The sequence below is a fragment of the Sciurus carolinensis genome, chromosome 1 (genome assembly GCF_902686445.1).
Source record: "Sciurus carolinensis chromosome 1, mSciCar1.2, whole genome shotgun sequence".
NCBI classification, from domain to species: domain Eukaryota; kingdom Metazoa; phylum Chordata; class Mammalia; order Rodentia; family Sciuridae; genus Sciurus; species Sciurus carolinensis.
The window spans coordinates 3686001-3707122 of NC_062213.1; the positions used below are offsets into that span (position 1 = coordinate 3686001).

Here is a 21122-nt window from a genome sequence, read left to right on the forward strand (position 1 = left end):
ACAAGCAGGTGTGAGAGCCATGTACTTGAACTTGGCAGTCTTGGCCATGTAAGCCTCTTTGCTATTTATTAATCATGCCATCTCAAGTGTCCTGCATAGTCAGAGAGCCAGTAAGTCACTCTCCTGTGCCCAGAGTACTCCATCGGGTGCCCTCAGCCAGCCTCCCAAGTGAACGGATAGAGAGAAGGACATAATTTCACACGTAGGGAAAAAAACCACAAGAATAGAATGAATTCTAATGCTCCCTTTACCCAAACTCTCCAGTATTAACTCAACCACTTTGCTCTGCATATTCATGCATTTTTCTTTTCTGAACCACTTGGAAGCAAATAGCAGGTAAACATAAGGCCATCTTGCTGTGCAGCCACAGTCCATGAACATGAGCAAGTTCATGGGGGCACAGCACTGCTGGCTGATCTGGTCATTCATTGGTGTCCCCCACTGTCCACATATGCCTTTCCAAAGCAGTTCCTCGTGGCAGGCAATATGTTGGCGTGCCTCTGCAGTTACTTGGGCCTCAGTAGTTCCTCAGCCCTCCCTGAGCAGCCTCCTGACCTGGCGGTTCACGTTGAATGCTGTTCTGTGGTGAGAGCCCCTGCGCTGGGAGTCGCTTTCCCGCTGTGTCTTAGGGTTGGGACCCAAGGGTTGCATAACACTGCCTCTGTTCCTGCAGCCCCCACTGCCACTGGCTCACCAGCTGGGGTGACTGTTTGGATTAATGTGGCTCTTGTCCCGCTTCCTTGTTCTGTGTCTATTCGTAGGGTTACTCCTGCAGGGGAGTCTGCCCTCCAGGCTAGGGTCTGCCTACCTCTGAATTGTCTCAAGTGTGTTTCCCATCCAGCCACAGCTGCTATGTCTTCTGAGATGGTCCACTGTGCTCCGCCCGTGAGCAGCACTGGATGCATAGATCCATGACATCTGCTGTAAGAACTTACTATAGCACATGTAAGCACAGAAGGGCGTTTCACCTGTAGAGTTTTATGTAAGTTACACTCTTTGGAGTTCAGAATTATTTATTCAGACCTTTTCTGGTTTCATTATGGACACAGTTGTATCATGCTTTGTAGAAGTCTGCTTTCTTAACCCTCATTGAGAACTTGAGTCATTTCCCACCTACATTTAGCTGTGATTTTTAGATGCATATTTTTCAACAAGAGGAAGGTAATTTTTACAGTTTGGGAGTTGCTTCCAGCAGCAGTGGGAGTGTGCACTCTGAGGCCTGGGTCTGGGGCACAACGAGTCACATGTCCTTCTGCCCTCTTGGCTCACTCTCAGGGCTGTCCATCCTGTTTCCAGTGGAGTGCCTCTGCTTATTAGAAAGTTGTTCCATAAATGAGTGTAGGTGTGGCCCCCCCCCAGGTTCAGGGGTAACATACAAGCTTCCTGTCTGCCACAGGACAACTCTGAGGATCCTGAACAACGCTCATCTATCCAGAGTCCTCTCTATATTCACCCACGTCCTGCACTCTCTCACACCCAGAATAGTAGTGAAGTGGGCAGAGGACAAGGTGGAGCCCCGTCCTGGAAAATTCACTTTCAACCACAGTGGCTACGGGTTTGATTGGTGCAGGCTGCAAGGATCACTTAGGACTTGGAAGCACTGGAGAAGGCCCACAATGGGAGAGGAAGACTGACTGGGGAATCCACTCTGTGAGAGAGGTTGGCTGCATCAGAGGACAGTTGTGTTATAAAAGAAGGAATTTTGGCCAGGCCTGGTGGCACACACTTGTAATTCCAATGGCTCAGGAGGCTGAGGCAGGAGGATCACAAGTTTAAGGCCAGCCTTAGCAACTTAGCAAGACATTGTCTCAAAATAAAAAATAAAACAGATCAGGGATGTGACTTGGTGGTAGAGCACCCCTGGGTTCAATCCCTGGTTCTGGGGTGGGGGGAAGGAATTTGATCAGGATCTGCCACTGGTTTTCAAATTTAAAATGGACTTGTTTTCATTTTTATCTCTTTAGAAACCTGATGTGAGGCTCTCTCGAGGCAGTATCGACAGGGAGGAGGGGAGTCTTCAGGGTCCGGTAAGCACTGCCCGCGTTGTCGGGGCTGGGGCCCATGGTGTGGACATCCACCTTACTGATACCCATGATGTCGGACAGAATAATCAGCTCTACAATCAGTTCAAATAAAGTGAACATTTCACTAGGATTATTAAAATATTCTCTGTACAGGATTCTCATGTAGATACAGAAGTTTTTGGCCCATTACGGACTCAGGCTGTTAGTAGTGAGCCAGAGCCCCGTGACCTAAAGCAGTATGTGCACATGTACTGTCGCCACACACAGTGGTCAACTGTGACTTGTCATGCTCCTGTTGCTGGTCATCAAAGTTGTCATAGTCACATACAACTTGTTTAAACATGTTTTTTTTTCCTTGTAGGTGTTAGGGAAGAAATGCCTGAAACTCTCTTTAGAGAACTAATTTAGGATTAATTCAAATATATTTAAAGCTGCCTAGAAGTATTTCCTAGTGTCCAGAGGGAAGTAACTTGAATCCTTAGATTTCGCCTCCAGGTGTCTAGTAAATGAGTACACATTTCCTCAAACACATCTGCCCCAGCAGGTGCTCTTCCAGCCCTTGTGAGCTTCTGGGTAGAAAGAAACCCGAGTTGACTTCCAGACCACTGTCAACACTTACTTTAAATCTTCTAAACTTTTTTTCCTCCTTTTGTGGTACTAAGGACTGAACCCAGGGGCACTTTACCACTGAGCCACATCCCCAGCCCTTTTTTTTTATCTTGGTTTTTGTTTGTTTGTTGAGACAGAGTCTGGCTAAGTTGCCCAGGCCAGCCTTGAACTTGCATGTGCCATGGTACCTGGCCTGAGTGTTTTTCTGTGCACATAAAATGACATCCAGTTTTGGAATAATAGGGTGCTGAGGGTTGTCTGGGCTTCTCCCTGATAAACCTCTCTGAGTAGGTGCAACACCATCTGAATCACAGCCCTGGGTTCCCAGGACCCAGGACACATGGTACGGAATCACCCTCACCTCTGCCATAGCCTCCTCAGTACCTGAGCTCTGATGCCAACATTGCCATTGCCAGCTCACAAGGCTAAGGCTTTGGCATTTCCCACCAATGTGCCTGCTCAGGCTCTGCAGGTAGCCTGAGTCTGACATTCCTCAGTTTATGAGCAAGGTCACATCACTACCAAGCTCCTTTCCTAGACTGAAGAGACTGACGTACAGCAAGCAGTTTTTCCTGACTCGTGAAGGGATGCGCTGGTGAGAGTATCACTAATAGGAAATTAGTTAGAAAAGAAAAATTCTTTGTGTTCCAGGATGTGGTACGTAGAAGATACTCAGAAAATATGTAGAACAAATGAATGAGACCTTGATAGGAGAATTACTCAGAAGTGCTTTATATCCACAAGAACTGTCAATCAGATAACACATGACAGGCTCACCTACAACATCATGGTTTTCTGCATGGCAGACCTACACAGTACTAAGAGTGCTTGGTGCTTAGTACTGCACAGTGGATTCCACAAGACACTCACTGTGATCTCCTCACTGCCAGGCCCTATTGTCATTCACATTCCACAGACCAGTGGACTTGGCTGCCTTAGAGCCCTCCTTGCAGTGCCAGACCCAGGCAGTACCCTCCCACATGGTTGCCTGGCTCAGCAGGCTTGTCTGACTTCCCCATAACCCATTGGTCCTTCTCTAAAGACAACATTTAGTTTTGACCCATGTCTTGGAACACTAGCTTCAACATTTTTGCAAATGTGCAGCAGTCTAAGAGAGAGCCCTTTGGTTAGAAAGCAGCATAGGTTGTAAACAGGTATGCACTAGCTAATAGATGTTAATGTGTAACTAGTGCACGTAACTAGTATACTAGTGCACAGTAGTTAATAATGACCAGCTGGTGGAAAATTGACCCTTCCGTGTGCATGACAAAGACCCATCAGGACCTTTCAAATGTCATATGAGCAGAGGAAGGAGAAGTTGTTCTCCTTTTGTGTACAATGTGTCAAAATACATTCTGATGTCATGTATAACTAATTAGAACAAATTAAAATAAAATGAAAAATAAAAAAAGATGGCATATGAGTCAACAGCATGCTCAGTTTGGGACAGCAGCACAGGGCTGGGCACATCGCTAGCTTCAGAGAGAGGTACACCGAGGCCCAGCAGGCCCGTGACACGTGGCCGGTGGACATGCAGAGCATGGGCTTCCCTTCCTGTGCCTGCCCCTCCAGAGTGTAACCTGCTGGGCTGCGCACAGTTGCATTTGTTAGATGGTTCCGGAATGTTCTGAGAATCGAGTTTTCTAGGTAATTGAACTTGGTTGTTGCCTGATATCAACCCAAAAGTTTGATGGAAGTGTGTGGGTTTCACCACCACAATACCCACCATGGCCAGCTCAGGCTTCTCTAGCTACCTGGTGCCTCGCTGCTCCCCAGGCACTCTCCCCATCCTCCCTCCTCACACATGGCTTGGCTCCCACCAGGACATGCTCAGCCATTGCAGCCGTCTCCAGAGGCCTGAGCACAGGACTCCCCTTCCACTGGCCCTGTGCTGCCTTGAGTGGGCACAACTGTCTCTCCCCACCTCTCTGTCGATTTCTATTTTAGTCAGTTTTTTTTTTTTTTTTTTTTTTTTTTTTTGCCACTGTGACTAAAGGACCAACCAGAACAATTGTAGCAGAGGGTTTACTCGAGGGCTCACAGTTTCAGAGGTCTTAGTCCTTAGAAGGCTGGCTCCATTCCTCAGGGCTCAAGGTGAGGTTGAACATCATGGAAGAAGAGTGTGGCAGAGGGAAGCAACTCACATGAGGTCAGGAAGCAGAGAGAGATTGCACTGCCCAGATACAAATGCATACCCCACAGCCATGCCCAGTTCCCACCTCCAGCCACACCCCACCTCTTACCACTGTTAATCCCCATCAGGATTAATTGACTGATTGGGTTAAGACTCTCACAACCCAATCTTCTCCTCTAAACCTTCTTACATTGTCTCACACGTGACATCTCACATCCAAACCGTAGCAACTCCACAAGGGCAAAGCTCTGATTTGTACCCAGAAAGCAGGGCTTATAACTCCTAGCTGAAGAGATGAGTGGCATGAACATGGTGTGTACAGTAGAAAGCACCACGTGCCAGCTCAGTGCTGAGGACTCCTCCCCCAGCCAGACTCTGAGGGTCTACGAGGTTGGAAACAGGGTGGGTACTAGGGATGCAGCTCAGCAGTAGAGCACGTGCTGGGCAGTGTCACAGCAACTGAAGTCCCATTCCCTGGGAAGGCCAAGGCAGAAGGATCTCTTGAGCCCGCTAGTTCAAGGCCAACCTTCAACGTAACATAGCAAGACGCTGTCTTAAAAAAAAAAAAAAAAAAAAGTAAATGTAAATACTCAGTTAATTAAAACAGGGTAAATCTGGGTGATAAATGGCAGGTTGAAAACAACTGTGATTCTGGGAAAAGGAGCTGTGTTAATTATGTGTACTGTTTCATTGTCCTGGTATTTTAAAGAAGTAGCTCTTGTCAGTAGAAAACAAGGCGCATTCAATTATGTACCTATATCATTATTTTAAATGAGCAAGAAAAGTCTTTTCCAAAGTTATATATGGTTTGTTTGGATTTTTTTTCCATTTTAGTTTTAAAACTCATTACTTTAGACTGGGTGCACACCTGTAATCCCAGCAGCTCAGGAGGCTGAGGCAAGAGGATTGTAAGTTTGAGGCAAGCCCCGGCAACTTAGAAAGACCTTGCCTCAAAATAAAATATGAAAAATATGAAAATGACTGCGTATGTGTCTCAGTGATTAGGCACCCCTGGGTTCAGTTTCTGGTACCAAAAAAATGAAAATACTCAAATGTAGTGTCAAGCTTGAAGGCCTGGAAAAGGACTGGTTTCCAGTGGAGGCCTCCCTTTACCTAGTCCTTGCTTCCCTGCCTTGGCCTGGAACATCTGGAGGTTATACCAGTTCCGATGTACCCAGAGCTTTAGGGACATTGACAGCATGAGCCCATGGAACTTCTAGACTCCCCAGTGCTACCAAGCCCCTAGTGTCTTTCTTGTTGACTGCACGCCTCCTGTGATCAGCGTGGTTGGGAGGATCCTGAGCATAGGATTAGCAATGACACATACTGGGAGGGCTGGGAGTTTAGACCTTCAATGGTAAACCAGAGCATCCACGTAGCGACGTGCTGAATCTGTATGGGTGCTGGGTTTGTGGTCCCAGAGTGCCCGAGGTTGCTTTTGTTACAGCCTTCCCCACACACCCACTTACCACACCACTGAGCTCTGCAGGCAGCTGTCTTGTTCATCCCAATGCCCCGGCATCTGGTGGAGGAGGGTGGACGGTCCTTCCCTGTGCTCACCAGCGCACTGACTTCAACTTTCCTTTCCCACAGACCGGAAACCAACACATCTATCAGCCTGTGGGCAAACCAGGTCAGTGAAGAGATGAGTTGTGTGTCAGAAGCTTGTGTAGCTGGGTGCAATGGCACACACTTGTAATCCAGCTGCTTGGGAGACTGAGGCAGGAGGATTACAAGTTCAAGGACAGTCCAGCAACTTAAGAAGACCCTCAGCAACTGTAGGAGACCCTGGCTCAATTTAAAAAATAAAAAGTGCTGGGGATGTGGCTCAGTGGTTAAGTACCCATGGGTTCAATCCCCAGTACCGAAGAAATTTTTTTAAATGCTGTGTAAGTTGACAGCAGGTCAGAAGTGGACATAGTGTCACAGCTGGGGGTGTCCTCGAGACCTTAAGCCCTCCCCCAACAGATCACAGCAGGTTTGATGCTGACCACACTCAGCCATGCTGGAGTGGTGAAAAGCAGAATCTAATGCTGTCACAGACCGCACACCTTTAGGACAGGAGTCTGGCACCTGCTGCGATGGTGCCAGTGGGGGGCATTTACTTTCTCTTCATTGACCTTCATAAAGGGAATCCTTCTCCTTTGCCAGATCCTGCAGCTCCACCAAAGAAACCTCCACGCCCCGGAGCCCCTGGCCACCTGGGCAGCCTCGCCAGCCTCAGCAGCCCTGGGGACAGCTACAACGAGGGCGTCAAGGTGGGCATCAGCTGTGGGCATACTCTGTTCTCAGTGTTGGTGAGGTCCCTTGGACCTTGGAAGATGACGTCTATGTCATAAAGTGGGTGGGGACAGGGCAGAGGGGACTATAGGGGCCAGAACTCAGCTGGTTCCAAGTTCCCTGAGAGCCATAGAAGTGTTACCCAGATTCTTTCCCAGTTTTCTCTTTGATTGATTTTAGGGACTTGGTCACATCCTGACTTTGTGCCAACATTTTCCTCCCATAAGGCACAATGTGTCTGTGGAAATAAGATGTTGAGATTGCTCCTGGCTTTGTAAATTAATTAAGCTAGGATGCTAAGGGTAAGTGAGGATCTGTGGGCCCACTTTGCCTCCAGGCTTATGACTGTGGCTTTATGGAAAGCGTACTGTCCACGGAGACTCAAAACTGTTCTGTAAGAGGACAGGTAGAGCCCTCAAGCCAAGGGCAGGTCTGGCCCAGGAACAGCTGCCGTCTTGCCCTTGGTTGGGGCTGTGTAGTCTCTGCTCCTGGCATGCATCTGGCTCTTTTGGGCCCCCTGGCAGGCCTGTGAGCTGGGGTAGCTTTCCTCACGGGACAGGGTGGGCTCCTCTAGCCTGGCCACTTAAAGGAGTGGAAGCTCTTCACTGTCCACAAGAGGTTACAAACCACTTCTCAAAGCATGCCCCATGTCTTGAACAGATGCACATTATTTTTACAATTTAATATCTCTAGAATTGGGGCAGGGTGTTGGTTTAATGGGCAGAATTTTTCCCAACTTAGTGTTGCATAAATATATAGTGCATCTCAGAGTAGATGGCGTCTCAGATCTGATGCATGCGGACCTGGGCTGAGTGAGCCTTGCTGCACCACTCACTACCGTGTGTGGCGATCCTTCCCCCAGCCAAGTGTTGCACAGACCTTGTCCGTGTAAGCCCTCACGTCAGCTGCACACAGGTGAAGTGGCATGCTCACAGTCATGCAGCTTTGGTGGCTGGGCCAGAGTGCTGCTGTGTATCCATGGACTGCACACCTGTGCATTTTGCTCCAAGGTGCCACCTGTTAAGCGGCTCTAGCTGACCCCTGGTCAGGTGTATGCGTTCTCATCCCAAATCCCGGAAGATAGCATGCATCCTCACCAGAGAGTGAGTGGTCTGGTGCTGGTGGGTCTAGCCTCCTCCCTCAAGGTGTCCAGCAAGCACAGTTGGGCCCATGCTGCCCTGAAGCAGGTGAGTGCCCAGAGCACCTACTGGCCAGTCATCAGCTCTGGGACCCTGCAGCTTCCCAATGCTGTCAGGGACATGTGGATATTCTCAGAAGCAGTGAAAGACACAGCCCTTCCTAACACAGATTTCTTAAGTAAAAATTTGAAAAAAAGAATGGTAAAAAATCAAGTTAGTGAGCTTATTTTCATAAGCCACAAGATGAGACTTGCACAATGATGTGTGTTATAATGAAAAACCAGCCTTAGAAGCAGATGAGGAACCCCTAGAACCCGACACACCTTCGTGTCCCATAGTTGGAATAACGCAGGGAACAAACTCTTGATAGAAACAATATGCTTGAAGTACGTTAAGATCTTAAAGTGATTAATGGGGCGTCCCTGCCCATCTCTTTATTATCTTATCTGTACTAAGTGTAGCTCAAAAGAATAAGATTGTTTTGATATAGAAATGTTTGCCATTACCTAGGTCTAACTAAAATAATCATCCAAGTAACATTTCACCAGAAACAGTCCCCAGTTTCCTTGGCAGTCTTGCTTTTTTGGGGTTCGTCCGTGCTGGGTTAGATCCGGAGCCCCACCCCAGCAGCTCTCCGTGGAGCCTCCCTAGTGCTCTGAGCCTTCAGGCATCACCCTGAGCCATGTCGTGGGGGGCAGTTGATTCTCATTAACTGCCAGATACCGAGTCTCCAAGTTGTCAAGCTCCAGAAAAGAGGAAACCAAGAACAATGTTTCTCCAAACTACACTTTGGCTTCTAGAGTGTCACCATGCCTGGTCCCCAGAAGTGCCGTGACAGTGCCCTCCTGTGACAAGAGTGGGCAAAGGGTGACGTGCAGGGGAAGAGAAGCCTTAAACAGGCTTCCCTCCACCCCTAGAGCTGCAGCAGCGTCCTACTTCCTGGTGGAATGCTCCCTTGGCACCCTCCTGAAGAAGCCACATGCCTTCCTGTGTGATGGAGTCCGCACAGGCCATCCTGCGAAGATGAACAGAAAGCTGCATTCAGACTCACTGCAGAAAATAAAATGCAGCCAGCCATTTCTGTGGAGTGATGAGTTCCAGATTTCCTCTCCCCGGTGCACAGGAAGTACTGGGGAGGAATGGAGCTCTACACTCAGGTGCTGCGGACGCATTTCCTTGGAGATAGTTCTAAAAGCAGAAGAGGATGCTCACTTTTCCCATTCACTTCCTGTTCAGGCAGAGGACAGCCGGGAGTGGTTTTGCTCAAAGTAGTAGAACCTGCTTGCTCATAAGAATTGGTTCAAGGGACTGGGGAGATAACTCAGTTGGTAGAGTGCTTGCCTTGTAAGCACAAGACCCTGGGTTCGATCCCCAGCACCCAAAAAAAAAAAAAGAATTGGTTCAAGCTGGGCACAGTGATACATGCCTGGAATCCCAGCAACTTGGGAGGCTGAGGCAGAAGGGTCACAAGTTCAAAGCCAGCCTCAGCAACTTAGCAAGAGCCTGTCTCTAAATAAAATATAAAAGGGGCTGGGGATGTGGCTCGGTGGTAAAGCACCCCTGGGTTCAATCCCCAATAACAAAAAATAATAATCATAATTGGTATGGAACCAACAGAGGTGCCCCTTCAACAGATGGATTTTTAAAAATGTGGTGTATATATGTATACACACCACACCACACACACACACACACACACACACAGTGGAGTATTACTCAACCTTAAAGAATGAAATTATGGCATTTGACCAAATGTATTCTCTGATATGCAGATTCTAATTCACAGTGGTGGGGCACTAGGGAAGAATACAGTTACTTCAGATTAGCTAAAGGGAAGTGAAGGGAGGGGAGGGGGTTGGGGGTAGGAAGGACAGAAGTATGAATCAGACACTTTACCCTGTGTACATATATAACTATATCTGGTGGAATTCTACATCATGTACAACCAGAAGAATGAGAAGTCATACTCCATTTATATATAATGTATCAAAGTGCATTCTACTGTCACGTATAACTAATTAGAACAAATAAAAAAATTAAAAGCCAAAAAATAATAATAGCTAGGTCAAAAGAAGGGTTTTTTTAATACTTTGGTTTTTAAAATGAACTCCTGAGGTCTTTAAGCACACCCACAAGCCAGAAATCTTTCTTAGGGCAGCGTAGTAGATGCCAGCGCAGATTCCAGAGACACAGGGACAGGCGTGGGAACCGAAGGTTGGACACTTTCTCCCGAGTCCCTGGGAAGTCAGAGGCAGTTTCCGGTGATGAAGCGCCCCCTCCTCTCATAAAGAGGCCCCATTCTGCTGATCCCTGCACGGCTGCCACTTGTCACTCCCAGGCTTTGCACACTGTCCTGCTCATTTATCTCATGGGAACGAGCGAGGTGCATGACAGGGCTCTAAGTCACCCATGCGCATTGAGCCCCCAAAGACAAGGTGGCTCCTGGTGGCAGCGAGCAGGAGCGGGGTGCAGCCACATCTGGTATCTTGCGTTCTACTCCTGTGTTTGGGGGGTATCTGCTGCCTGATTAATGTTGTTTTTCTTTTTTTCCTTTTCTCTGATAAATTCCTCTAACTTTTCCTCACCTCTGTTGGACAATAGCCATGGAGGGTAAGCACTTTGTGTCTGTGTGTCTGTCCAGTTTGCTCTGTCACACCCAGCTCCCTGCATGTGACCCTGAACTACCAAGTAGAAAGCCTGGTGCAAGGGGCAGGGGGCACTTTTGCTTGGTTCTTCAACTCGCCCGACTGGCAGATGCCAGAAATGGCACTGATGTTGCTGAAAACCAAAATGTGGACACCCTTGTGGTAGATGAGCTATTCTTGCCCTTTTTTATCCTATACCCAAACAAGAACAGAATTAGTCTGTTCCAGTCTCCTTGGGCAAGGTACCCAAGAGTTCAGAAATGGGCACTTATGGTCTTAGACTGAGCCCCAGCAGATCACAATTGAATGACTGTCACAGTGGCAATTTAGTCTAAACACACACACGCGCGCACACCTACACACACAGTGTCTTTCTTGTACCTAGTATAACCCTAAATGCTCTGGTGGTGCTGGGGATTGCATAGCTGGCTTTGTGCTTGCTAGGCAAGAACTCTGCCACTGAGCTACACCCCAGCCCCTTAAAAATTTAAATTTTTAAGTACTGCCAAAGATTTTGTAGAGGTTCCACATCATTCTGCCTCTAGTGCCCAGGTTGTCTGGGTAACATTTAGTGTCTTCCGTGCCCCTGGATGGGCATGCGTACATTGGGGGCTTTACCTGCCCTTCATTGGTCCACCAAGGGAGGAGCTGAGGCTCAGAGGCCCAAGTCCACCCAGCAGGCAGTGCAGAGCTGTGGGAAGCCGCTTCCCCACCCTCATCCCCCATCACTGGGATTTCAGGAGTGTCCTGCAGGTAGGTAGTGTCTACTGGAGAAGACTCCCACGTGAGTCATGAGGAAAACGAAACGGTGTCGTCGGGTGGTTTGAAGGCAGCTAAGCTGAGCCACAGACTTCTTTCTTAATGCGGACTCAGAGCAGTGGAAGTGCTCGGTGTCGGGTCATAGCAAGGGGCTTTCTGTGGGATCTGAACCCTCAGATGTAAAATATCTGGGTTGTTTCTCTTGCGGTGAATGATCTTGGGGTGTGGGGACACTGAAAGAATCTGGGGGTTTTAGTGTAGTGTGTCATTCCATCTCATTTCCTTTAACTGAGCTCAAAGTTAGAAAAAATCATTGCAAAATCTATTTGTCACTTGGGTGAATCACTTTACTGTCTCAAACTGAACTGTATCCCATATGAACAAGAAAATCCATTGTCTTCTGAGATCTGCTTCGATCCCCTTTAATTTAGCCGTGGTGGTGTTGCACCCTCTGCTGGAGAGCCGAGGAATGATCTGCTTCTTTATTATCAGCTTCAACCCCAGGAAATCAGCCCCCCTCCCACTGCCAACCTGGACCGGTCCAATGACAAGGTGTACGAGAACGTGACAGGCCTGGTGAAAGCTGTCATCGAGATGTCCAGTAAAATCCAGCCAGCCCCACCTGAGGAGTACGTCCCTATGGTGAAGGTGAGCACGGCCCAGTGTGCAAAGGTTGCAGGGCAGCTGCGGGTTGACTCTGACGTCCCAGTCAGACCTGGCAGTTAGGAGAGTGTGGAGGCACCACATGGCGAGGACACAAGAGAGCCACCGTCAGTGTGAAACCCTGCTCTTCTGTTTTCTCATGTCATTAAGTTTAGGGTGACAGTGTCTGAAGGGACACCATCTTCACAAGTGCAGTCTAGTTAAAACAGCTGCAGGAGGGCACTGTCAGCAGGAGGCGTTTATGGAGGAAGATCCCAAAGGGTCTGAGCCACGCACGGGGTCAGTGATCATCCCTCTAATGAAGAGATAGAAGAGTACAAGGGGAATTTATCTGTGTTGCTTGTCTCAAACTAAGGGGTGGGTGTGTGTGTTCATTGAATTTTAAAAATAAAAGGAGAAGGAGGAGACAAAAATATCAGACCTGTGGACTGTTTTCTAAATTGTGCTCAGTGGAATAGGATCCTGGGAGATAATAACAGAAGCTGTTCAAACAAGGCTGCCCAGGAGGTTCAGCATTGCTCCCACAGACCTTCATGGTGGCACCCAGGTGCTCAGAAGTGTCCTGCAGTTCAGAGTGCTATCGAACTTAGCTTGAGTACTTGTACATACTTTTTATTCATGGTGGTAAATTTACCATCTTCGGAGCCAGGCATGGTGGCACATGCCTATAATTCCAGCAGCTTAGAAAGCTGAGGCCAGAGAATTGCACATTCAAAGTCAACCTCAGCAACTTAGCAATACCTTCTAAATAAAATATAAAAAGGGCAGGATGGGGCTCAGTGGTTAAGTGCCCCTGGGTTCAATCCCCAGTACCAAAAAAAAAAAAAAAAATTACCATCCTTGGGGACTGAAATGGAGCACACTGATGAATATGTCAAAATGAACCCTGCTATTACATATAACTGTAATATATGTGTAACTAGAAGGCACTGGTAAAAAACCTTAAATTTATCTTCTTCCCTGTATTAAAGTCTGTGGCAGTAAGTACCTTCATGCTGCTGAGAACCTTCACCAAGTTCAGCTGCAGCACTTTCTCTTTGCAAAACTGAAATTGCATCAGTTAAGCTCTGACTCCTCATTCCCCTCCTGCTCAGGCCCCACAAGTCTCCTGCTTTCTGACTTTGAATCTGGCTGTTCAGAGTCCATCACATGTCACATGGATTTGTCCTGCAGTGACAGGCCTCTGTAACTGGGAAAGATGTCCCCGGGGCTCCTCCCTGTGGTAGCATGTGTTCGAGTCTCTTTCATCTTCAAGGCTGAGCGTCATCCCCCTGTGTGTCTGTACCAGCTTTGGTTCGTCTGTCTGTCCCCCAGTGAATGCTTGGATGCTTCTGTCTTGTGGCCCTCGTGAATAGTACTGCTGGGCACGTGAGGGACAGAGAGCTCCTCAAGGCCCTGCCCTCAGCCCTGCGTGCAGTCGGAAGCGGGAGTGCTGGGGCACAGTGGCCTGTTGTGATCCTTGCGGGTCCTGCCACGGCGCTTCCCTCCTCTCCCGCAGCTACACCGCTGACTTCTCCCTGCCGTTCACAAGGACTCTCAACAGCGCGGGCGGTTCTGTTTTGTCATGTGATGGCTTTGAAGAAATGTCTATTCAGGTCCTTTGCCTGTGCTCTGATTAGGTTTTTTGTTGTTGATTTGTGGGATCAAACCCACTCTTTCAGTGTACCTATTAGCAGCCTTTCTCACAGCTTCTTATAAACCACCAAAGTAGAAAAGCTGCTTAAAACCTGTGATATTTCTTGATCATTCTGGTTTAAATTGTGCTCCTGTGACTGACATGGCCAAAGTTCTTTTGGGAAAACATGATGAATCCATAGCCAAGTTTGAAAAAATGACTCAGCAGTCGACAAGAGCGCTCAGGATTTCAGACATGTCAGGACTGTGCATGTCGACTTCACAGCAGCTCCTGTCTTAGCCACATCAGCCAGGTAGTGTGCAGGATGCTCCATTCAGCAACCAGCCACTTAGAGCAGTGGTCCCTGGGGCTATATACCCGAGTGACACCGCAGCCATCCTAGTTGTGTAGGCAGATTCGGTGGTGGTCACATGGTGACAGTTCCCAGTGATGCCCTCCCAGAGCGTGTCCCTCTAGGTAAAGCCTGACTGCTTTGGCCAGATGCCTCCACCCCTTTTGCATGCTAACCCAAGTACAAATGCCATTTTCTTACTGATTTTATTGATATTACATGCATAATTTGGCATCTTAGTCATACATCTTGGATCCTCATAAGAACAATACTGATAATTTGAAATTTAGCTGAGCGCTGGCACATGCCTGTGATCCCAGAGACTCTTGAGGGGCTGGGGAGATAGCTTAGTTGGTAGAGTGCTTGCCTTGTAAGCACAAGGCCCTGGGTTCAATCCTCAGCACCCAAAACAAAAAACAAAAACAAAAACCAGAGACTCTTGAGGCTGAGGCAGGAGGATCACAAGAGTTCAAGGTCAGCCTGGGAAACTTAGAGAGAACTTGTCTCAAAATAAAAGAGGACTAGGGATATAGCTCAGTGGTAGTGTACCCCTGCGTTCAATTCCCCATACTGAAAGAAAAAAAAATTGAGATTTAAAATGACGATGTTCCACGAAGTCAGCCCTCCTCTTTACGACTCACGTGGATTGTAAAGAATAGGTGGAGCACAGGATTCAAAAGGACCTCAGGACTAGATTCCAAGCACACACAGGAGGACGGGGGTGTGCACCTGGGTAGGCACCATTACTGTCCTCCGAGCTCCAGGTGAGAACAGGCCATGGCTGGTTCCTAACATATGTGTGATGCTTCTTACCTGAGCAACTGCTCTGGTGTAATCAGTGAAGGACAGAGAGCTGCATCTTCCCAGGAAAAAGGAGCCTCGTAATGTACAAGGTGGGGTCAGCACTACGAAAAAGAAGTGCAGAATTTTTTCTTAAAATTGGTAGAAACTCCGTGTGTGTGTGTATGTATACATGTGCACAGTGAAATTATCAGTGCCAACATGAAACTCCTGTGTGCTCTAACCCTGATTGTGGTTCTTGTCTGTTAGGAAGTTGGCTTGGCCCTGCGGACACTGTTGGCCACTGTGGACGAGACTATTCCTGTCCTCCCCGCCAGCACGCACCGAGAGGTAGGCACAGCACTGGGAGGGTCATGTGCAGGGCCATGCACAGGGACAGCTGTGGCTGATGGTCCCATATCAGGACCAGCAGAGACTGGCTGTGGCTCCTCTGCAGGTGATGGCCTTTCTGCTTGCTCTGTCCCCTGCCAGGGTCAGCACCTGCTCTGGCCATGAGCACTCAGGGAAACTGCTGGCAGTGCTGAACTGCTCCAGAGTGGGACGCAGAGATCACGAGGCAGGGCATTGCCATTTCCTTTGAATGCTCCTTCTGAACATTGGCATATGCAAGTGGTGCTGGCTTTCCCTTTAAAGCAGTGATGTAAGATAACTTTTAAATTAATAGTGTCTGAATTTTTTTTTTTTTTTTTTTTTGGTGGTGCTGGGGATGGAACCCAGGGCCTTGTTCATGCTAGGCAGGCGCTCTACCAACTGAGCTACATCCCCAGCCAGTGTCTGAAGTTTTTGGGGAGCCAAAGTTCGCCCCAAATACTGTCTCCCAGCAACAATCCTTGCTCCCACCGCCTTTTGGTTCCGCCTCGTTCTGGAGAGGTGAAGGCAGCCCCTGCAGTGCATCAGCGTGCTCCTGGCGTGGCGAGCACTCTTCAGAGTAGCTGAGCCTTGCTTGATGTTCCAGCCAGGGTCGCCAGGCACAGCCTGCGCCCGTCGTCGCCAGCTGGCGAGTTGGGGAGGCAGGAGGAGGTCAAGTTGGTGTCGTGGCGGGAGCAGACAGAAGTCCTCAGCGGAGTGGAGTCCTCCTCAGGGTGTCACGTCCGAGGCACAGTGTCATTCTGGGGGGCGGCACCTTGCCTTCTGAGGGGCAGCTGGACACAGCTACCGTTGGTTCTGCGCTCAGTGGACAGACCACATAGTGCCTCTGAGTGGTCTCCACAGAGCTGCTCTTCCATAGAAAGCAGGTGCTCACTGGTTCACCTGCTTCTCTGGGGCTCTGTGTGGTTTTCCACGATCAGCAACAAATTTGCCAGAGAGCAGAAGAGTTGGTGTCCGTAGGCAGGTACAGGGGTCTAGGAAGGGACTTTCTGCAGACCGCCGCAGCTGAGGTCGCCTCCCGACTCTTGCGTACTGGTCCCTCCTGCACTCGTTGTCAAGTTACTCTTTAAGAGGAACCTTTCTGTGGGCCTGCTTCCCGCCCACTGCCCTCCCTGCTGCCCACCATGCCTCCTCAGGAGCAGCCGTGCCCTGCTCAGCTCTCCTCCCGACAGCCCGGCTCAGCCCAGCTCTGGGGCGATCCTCTGGGGAGTGCAGGGGCTTCAGGGGCAGGGTCCTGCTCTCCTCCCGGAGGCCCCGCCCCGGACCAGAGCCCTCCCACTGGCTTCTGCCAGGCCCCTCCCCTGGCTATTGCTCTGCTGCACTGAGTGTGGTTGTCCCCCATGGTGCACCACTTTGTTGAAGAATACCCTTGTCTTGGCAGCCTGCCCCGCTTCCTTAGATCCAAATACCTGACACTCCCACGCGTGTGGAGCACCCTCGCCTGTGCTCAGGTCGCCAGCCGTCTGGCGGTGCTGGAGGAGCGGTCTGCTTGGCCCTGCTTGCTTCCCTAGCCAGGGCCCCCACACACTGGCCACCCTGCCCCCTCAGGCCCTCTGCCTGGGATGCAGACACGCTGATGAGTCCTGGGTGGGCCCTCATCCTCACAGACCACTGCCACCTCTCGAGACTGCCACAGCCTCATCTCCCTGCTCTGCCACCAGAGCCATCTTCCTGAGGCAGACCTCTAGATTATGTTGTTCCTGTCCCAAAAATCTGATCTGCCTACCCACTGCGAAGCTCAGCAGGACAGGGTCAACTCGGCATGGCCTGCGAGGTCCTGCAGCTGAAGCCAGCCTACCCACCATACAGGCCAAACCCAGGATCTCCTGGGGCGACTCTGAGTCAGCAGGTTACCCCTTCTCACTGTGTGGCTCTGTTGTGTTCCTGTTCCTGGGGGTCACAGGTGGCCCCGTGCCTGCTTCTCCTGCCCTGGTCTCATGTCTCATGTCCACAGCACAAAATACCTCGTGCATGTTAAGTGCTGGAGACAGGCCACAAGAGCAGATGATGACTGTCACCCCTGACTGGATGAATGGGAGCTCGGGAGACCACACACACACAACCTGTGACCCTGTGAGGGCCGTGAACAAGTCCCCTGCCTTGGTGAGAGCCAGGCCTTCTGACACCAAGAACAGTCTGGAGAGATACCAGGAGTCCAGACCCAAGCTTTTGTCCCGGGTGGGAAACAGGCTAGCTGTGTGACCTTGGCCTTCAGCAGGTCACTTTTTATCTCAGCTGCCCATGGCGATGTGAGAGAATGTGGATCTTCTGTCAGGTTCTGTGATTCACTTTGAAACAAAGGAAAGTGAGGTGGGAGTCCAGACGGGAGAGAAGTTGCAGTGACAGCAGGGCTGTGGGTGGAAGCAGGACTCCTGGGCAAGCTCACCTCACAGGCACGCAACGCTGACCACGGTCCCCGGGAGAGAATGGGTTTTTACCCTGCTGCTTCTAAGGAGGATTTATCTGAGGGAAAGGTTTTTTTCATGGTGGCAACGAAAGAAAGGCTTGTGAAATGGTGTGGAGAAGGGGCAGGGTGGGCCTCAGGGAGAGTGCGTGCCCAGCGTGCACAGGCCCTATGTCCCATCCCCAGCCCTGCAGAAAGGACAAGAACGTTCCAGAAAGGTTGCTCAGGCGCCCTCCTCCTGACCTGTCTCCTGTCCTTCCAGATCGAGATGGCACAGAAGCTGCTCAACTCCGACCTGGGAGAGCTCATCAGCAAGATGCGACTGGCCCAGCAGTGTGCCATGACCAGCTTGCAGCAGGAGTACAAGAAGCAGATGCTGACTGCTGCCCACGCCCTCGCGGTAGATGCCAAGAACCTGCTGGACGCCATCGACCAGGCACGACTGAAGCTGCTGGGACAGGTGAGGCCACACTGAGCCTCCCCTGGAAGCTGCTCACCAGCCTTCCACCAGCAACCAGAGTAGCCGTGTCCTCTGGCGCCAGCCAGCACAGCAGCTCCAGCCCAGCGGCAGCTGGGTGAAAACCTCTCACATAAGTTTAACCACATCTTGACTTGGGTTAATTTTTGTCTTTTTTTTTTTTTTTTTTTTTTAAATCATGACGTTCAGAAAAGTCTGGGGTCCAAAATGTGGCATTTTTCAAGAATGAAAATTATACATTAAGAAACTTTTAAGAACATGAGGTCGGGTGCAGTGGTGCACACCTGCAATCCCAATAGCTCGGGAGACCCAGGCAAGAAGTCTGCAGATTCGAGGCCAGCCTCAGCAACTCGGCAAGGCCCTGGGTCAAAATGCAGTTAAGGCAGGAATGTGAAGAGCAGTCGGAGTTCCTGTTGGGGTGTTCCAGTGGGAATGGCCTGGGGGCTGCGTTCACTCCTGACCCGCCTCCACCAAGTATGGGAAGGAGAGAATGTGAGAATGTGATAAAGAATCCCAGAGGCCGAGGATTCCTTTCTTGCCATAGCGTTACTATCCAGACTGGGGTTTTGCTAGAACACCCTTCTGTTGCAATATGCTAATCCCATTTACAAAGAAAGAATATAAAAGCTATATTTTGAAGACTTGAGTCATTTCAGAAAAACCTACATACACCCTTCTGTCTCCCGCCTTTCACGTCACATGAACATGGAAGCACTGCGCTGGAGCCAAGAGCTGCGTCTTCTCGCCAGGATAAGGTGCCCGTTGTTGGTAGTATTGTGATTTCTCTTGGAGGCAGAAACGCTTTGTACCAGAGCACCTCCAGACTGCAGCAAGGAGTCCAGAACTACCGTTTTCCATTTTTATATGATTTATAAGGAAAGATTAAAGCCATGTTGACCCCTATAGCCACAGGCGCTGGCTGACCCTCATCATGTCTGTTTTCCCCATGGAGAACTAAGCGGGACACAGGGGTTTGGTTCTCTAGATGTCCAGCTATTGCACCATCGTCCTCTTAGATCATTCTGAAGAACACACCCTCCCTTTAGTTTGTCGGGGGATATGAATTATTCTCAGGAAGAATATAATGAACTGTACAGTTACTTTGACCTATTAAAAAGGTGTTGCCGTAAGGTTCTCGTTGCAGTGTGCTTTCTTTTGATTCTTTTTCTTCAGGTGACTTAGAATTTTTCAGAGAAGCCAGGCACAATGCCTCAAGCCTATAATCCCAGCCACTCAGGAGGCTGAGGCAAGAGGATCAAGAGTTCAAAGCCAGCCTCAGCAAAAGCAAGGCACTAAGCAACTCAGTGAGATCCTGTCTCTAAAATACAAAATAGGGCTGAGGAGGCGACTCAGTAGTCAAGTGCCCCAGTGTTCAATCCCCAGTACCAAAAAAACCAGAATTGTTCAGAGGCGAGGCGTTGTCAGATACAGTAGTATGCAAGAAAGCTCTCACTAGCTAATGCTGGCTTCTTTGTCCCTGTGTCTCCTGAGCATCTGGAAGACTGTCCCCTGGGTGACTACCCCACATCAGCTGACCCTCAGTCCTGTCGCACTTACAGAATGCTGACTTCAAGGTGCTTCTGCATGGAAGGGTTCCCTCTGCAGGCCGCGTGTAAGAACCAGCTATCCAGACTCGAGGAAGCCATTTGGGCACAGGGCCCAAGTTAAGGGAATTGCTGACTTTAGTCTCCCAGGCCCTCCCTGATCTTGCCATAATCTCTGAACCACAGAGCAAATAGAACTGGGCCCCACAGCTCCAGGACTATGGGAAGGAGAAGGCTTAGGAACAGGGGCCCCAGGGGAGGATTCTGAGGCAATGTTCTCAGATGAACACGTATTTATAGATGCACAGTCAGTTCCATTTGTGGATATATGGCATTTTCTTCATCTGAAGAAAGCATCAATAGCTGTCATATTCTGAGTCAATCTTTATTTTCTGGCAGTCTTGGATCTCTTGAGTCATTTTCCTCCATTTTAAGAGGTGATATGGGGAGGGGGTGGCTCAGTGGTAGAGAACTTGCCTAGTGATGCACAAGTTCTCAGCACTTTGCAATGGTTTACCTGGTGATGATTCAAAACCCGGCACCACAAAGAAAGAAAGAAAGATGGTTATGAGGACAGTGATTATGAAATAAGAACAACCCAGTGCAGAGGTGAGGGGCTGCTGAGCCATCTGTGCTTGTGGGGTGTGCAGCAGCAGCCAGCTCCCACAGCTGTGATAACCAGAGCTTTGCAGACGCCACGCGCACCCAGGGAGGAGACCAGAACTGCCCCGCTCTCCCCCCAGAGGCCTCAGAGCAAGGCTTGCCCACAGTCAAGACACCCTTTGCCCTGTGATCCACTATTTGGGAAATCCTGCTTTTCCTCTTGGGCAAAAGATGGCAGGTAAGCCTCACACCTTCCTGTACTCCAGAGAAAGGCGTTGGTTTGAGAACAGGTGGAGAGACAGGTGTCAGTGCCAGGGCTGGAGGACCAAGGTGCAGTGCGGCCCCCACAGGTGAGCAAAGCTGGCAGCACCATGTGGAGGCCCACTAGGGAGGCCTCAGTGGCTTGAAGACCCATTGGGCATGAGGTAACTTCCACTGTAAAACAAAATGGAGAGTTCAGGATGGAGACCCAGAGAAAAGTCCAGGTGAGCCGGAAGGTCCTCAAATTGCTCCCCTTTATGGTTCTGTCTGCCTGCCTGCTACCCAGATGGCTCGGTCTTGGGAGCCAGCCACCCACCACTCTCCTCGGTGCTCTTTATTTTACATTGTTGAAGGATAAACAGAGGAAAATTCATGTAAGCAGAGCTCACTGAATTCCTCCACAAAGAAGTACCCTATCATAACTGACAGACTCAGAACCAGC

At 49.6% G+C, this 21122-nt stretch overlaps 1 protein-coding gene across 19 annotated transcripts in view; it reads left to right on the forward strand.

Annotated features, from left to right (window-relative positions):
* Ptk2 (protein tyrosine kinase 2) overlaps positions 1 to 19395 on the forward strand; it is a 252489-nt gene extending 233094 nt beyond the window's left edge. For 13 of the 19 annotated variants that reach the window (XM_047525598.1, XM_047525618.1, XM_047525627.1 and 10 more), the window contains 7 exons: positions 1965 to 2027; positions 6361 to 6400; positions 6919 to 7025; positions 10788 to 10796; positions 12083 to 12238; positions 15271 to 15351; positions 18057 to 19395. In XM_047525598.1, coding sequence (XP_047381554.1) covers positions 1965 to 2027; positions 6361 to 6400; positions 6919 to 7025; positions 10788 to 10796; positions 12083 to 12238; positions 15271 to 15351; positions 18057 to 18269 — 669 coding nt within the window. In that variant the 3' untranslated portion in view covers positions 18270 to 19395. Of the gene's footprint in view, positions 1 to 1964; positions 2028 to 6360; positions 6401 to 6918; positions 7026 to 9103; positions 9608 to 10787; positions 10797 to 12082; positions 12239 to 15270; positions 15352 to 18056 lie in introns of those variants that run through there. The other 6 variants (XM_047525608.1, XM_047525635.1, XM_047525667.1 and 3 more) reach the window with 2 other exon arrangements.
* Positions 19396 to 21122: the final 1727 nt, after the last annotated feature.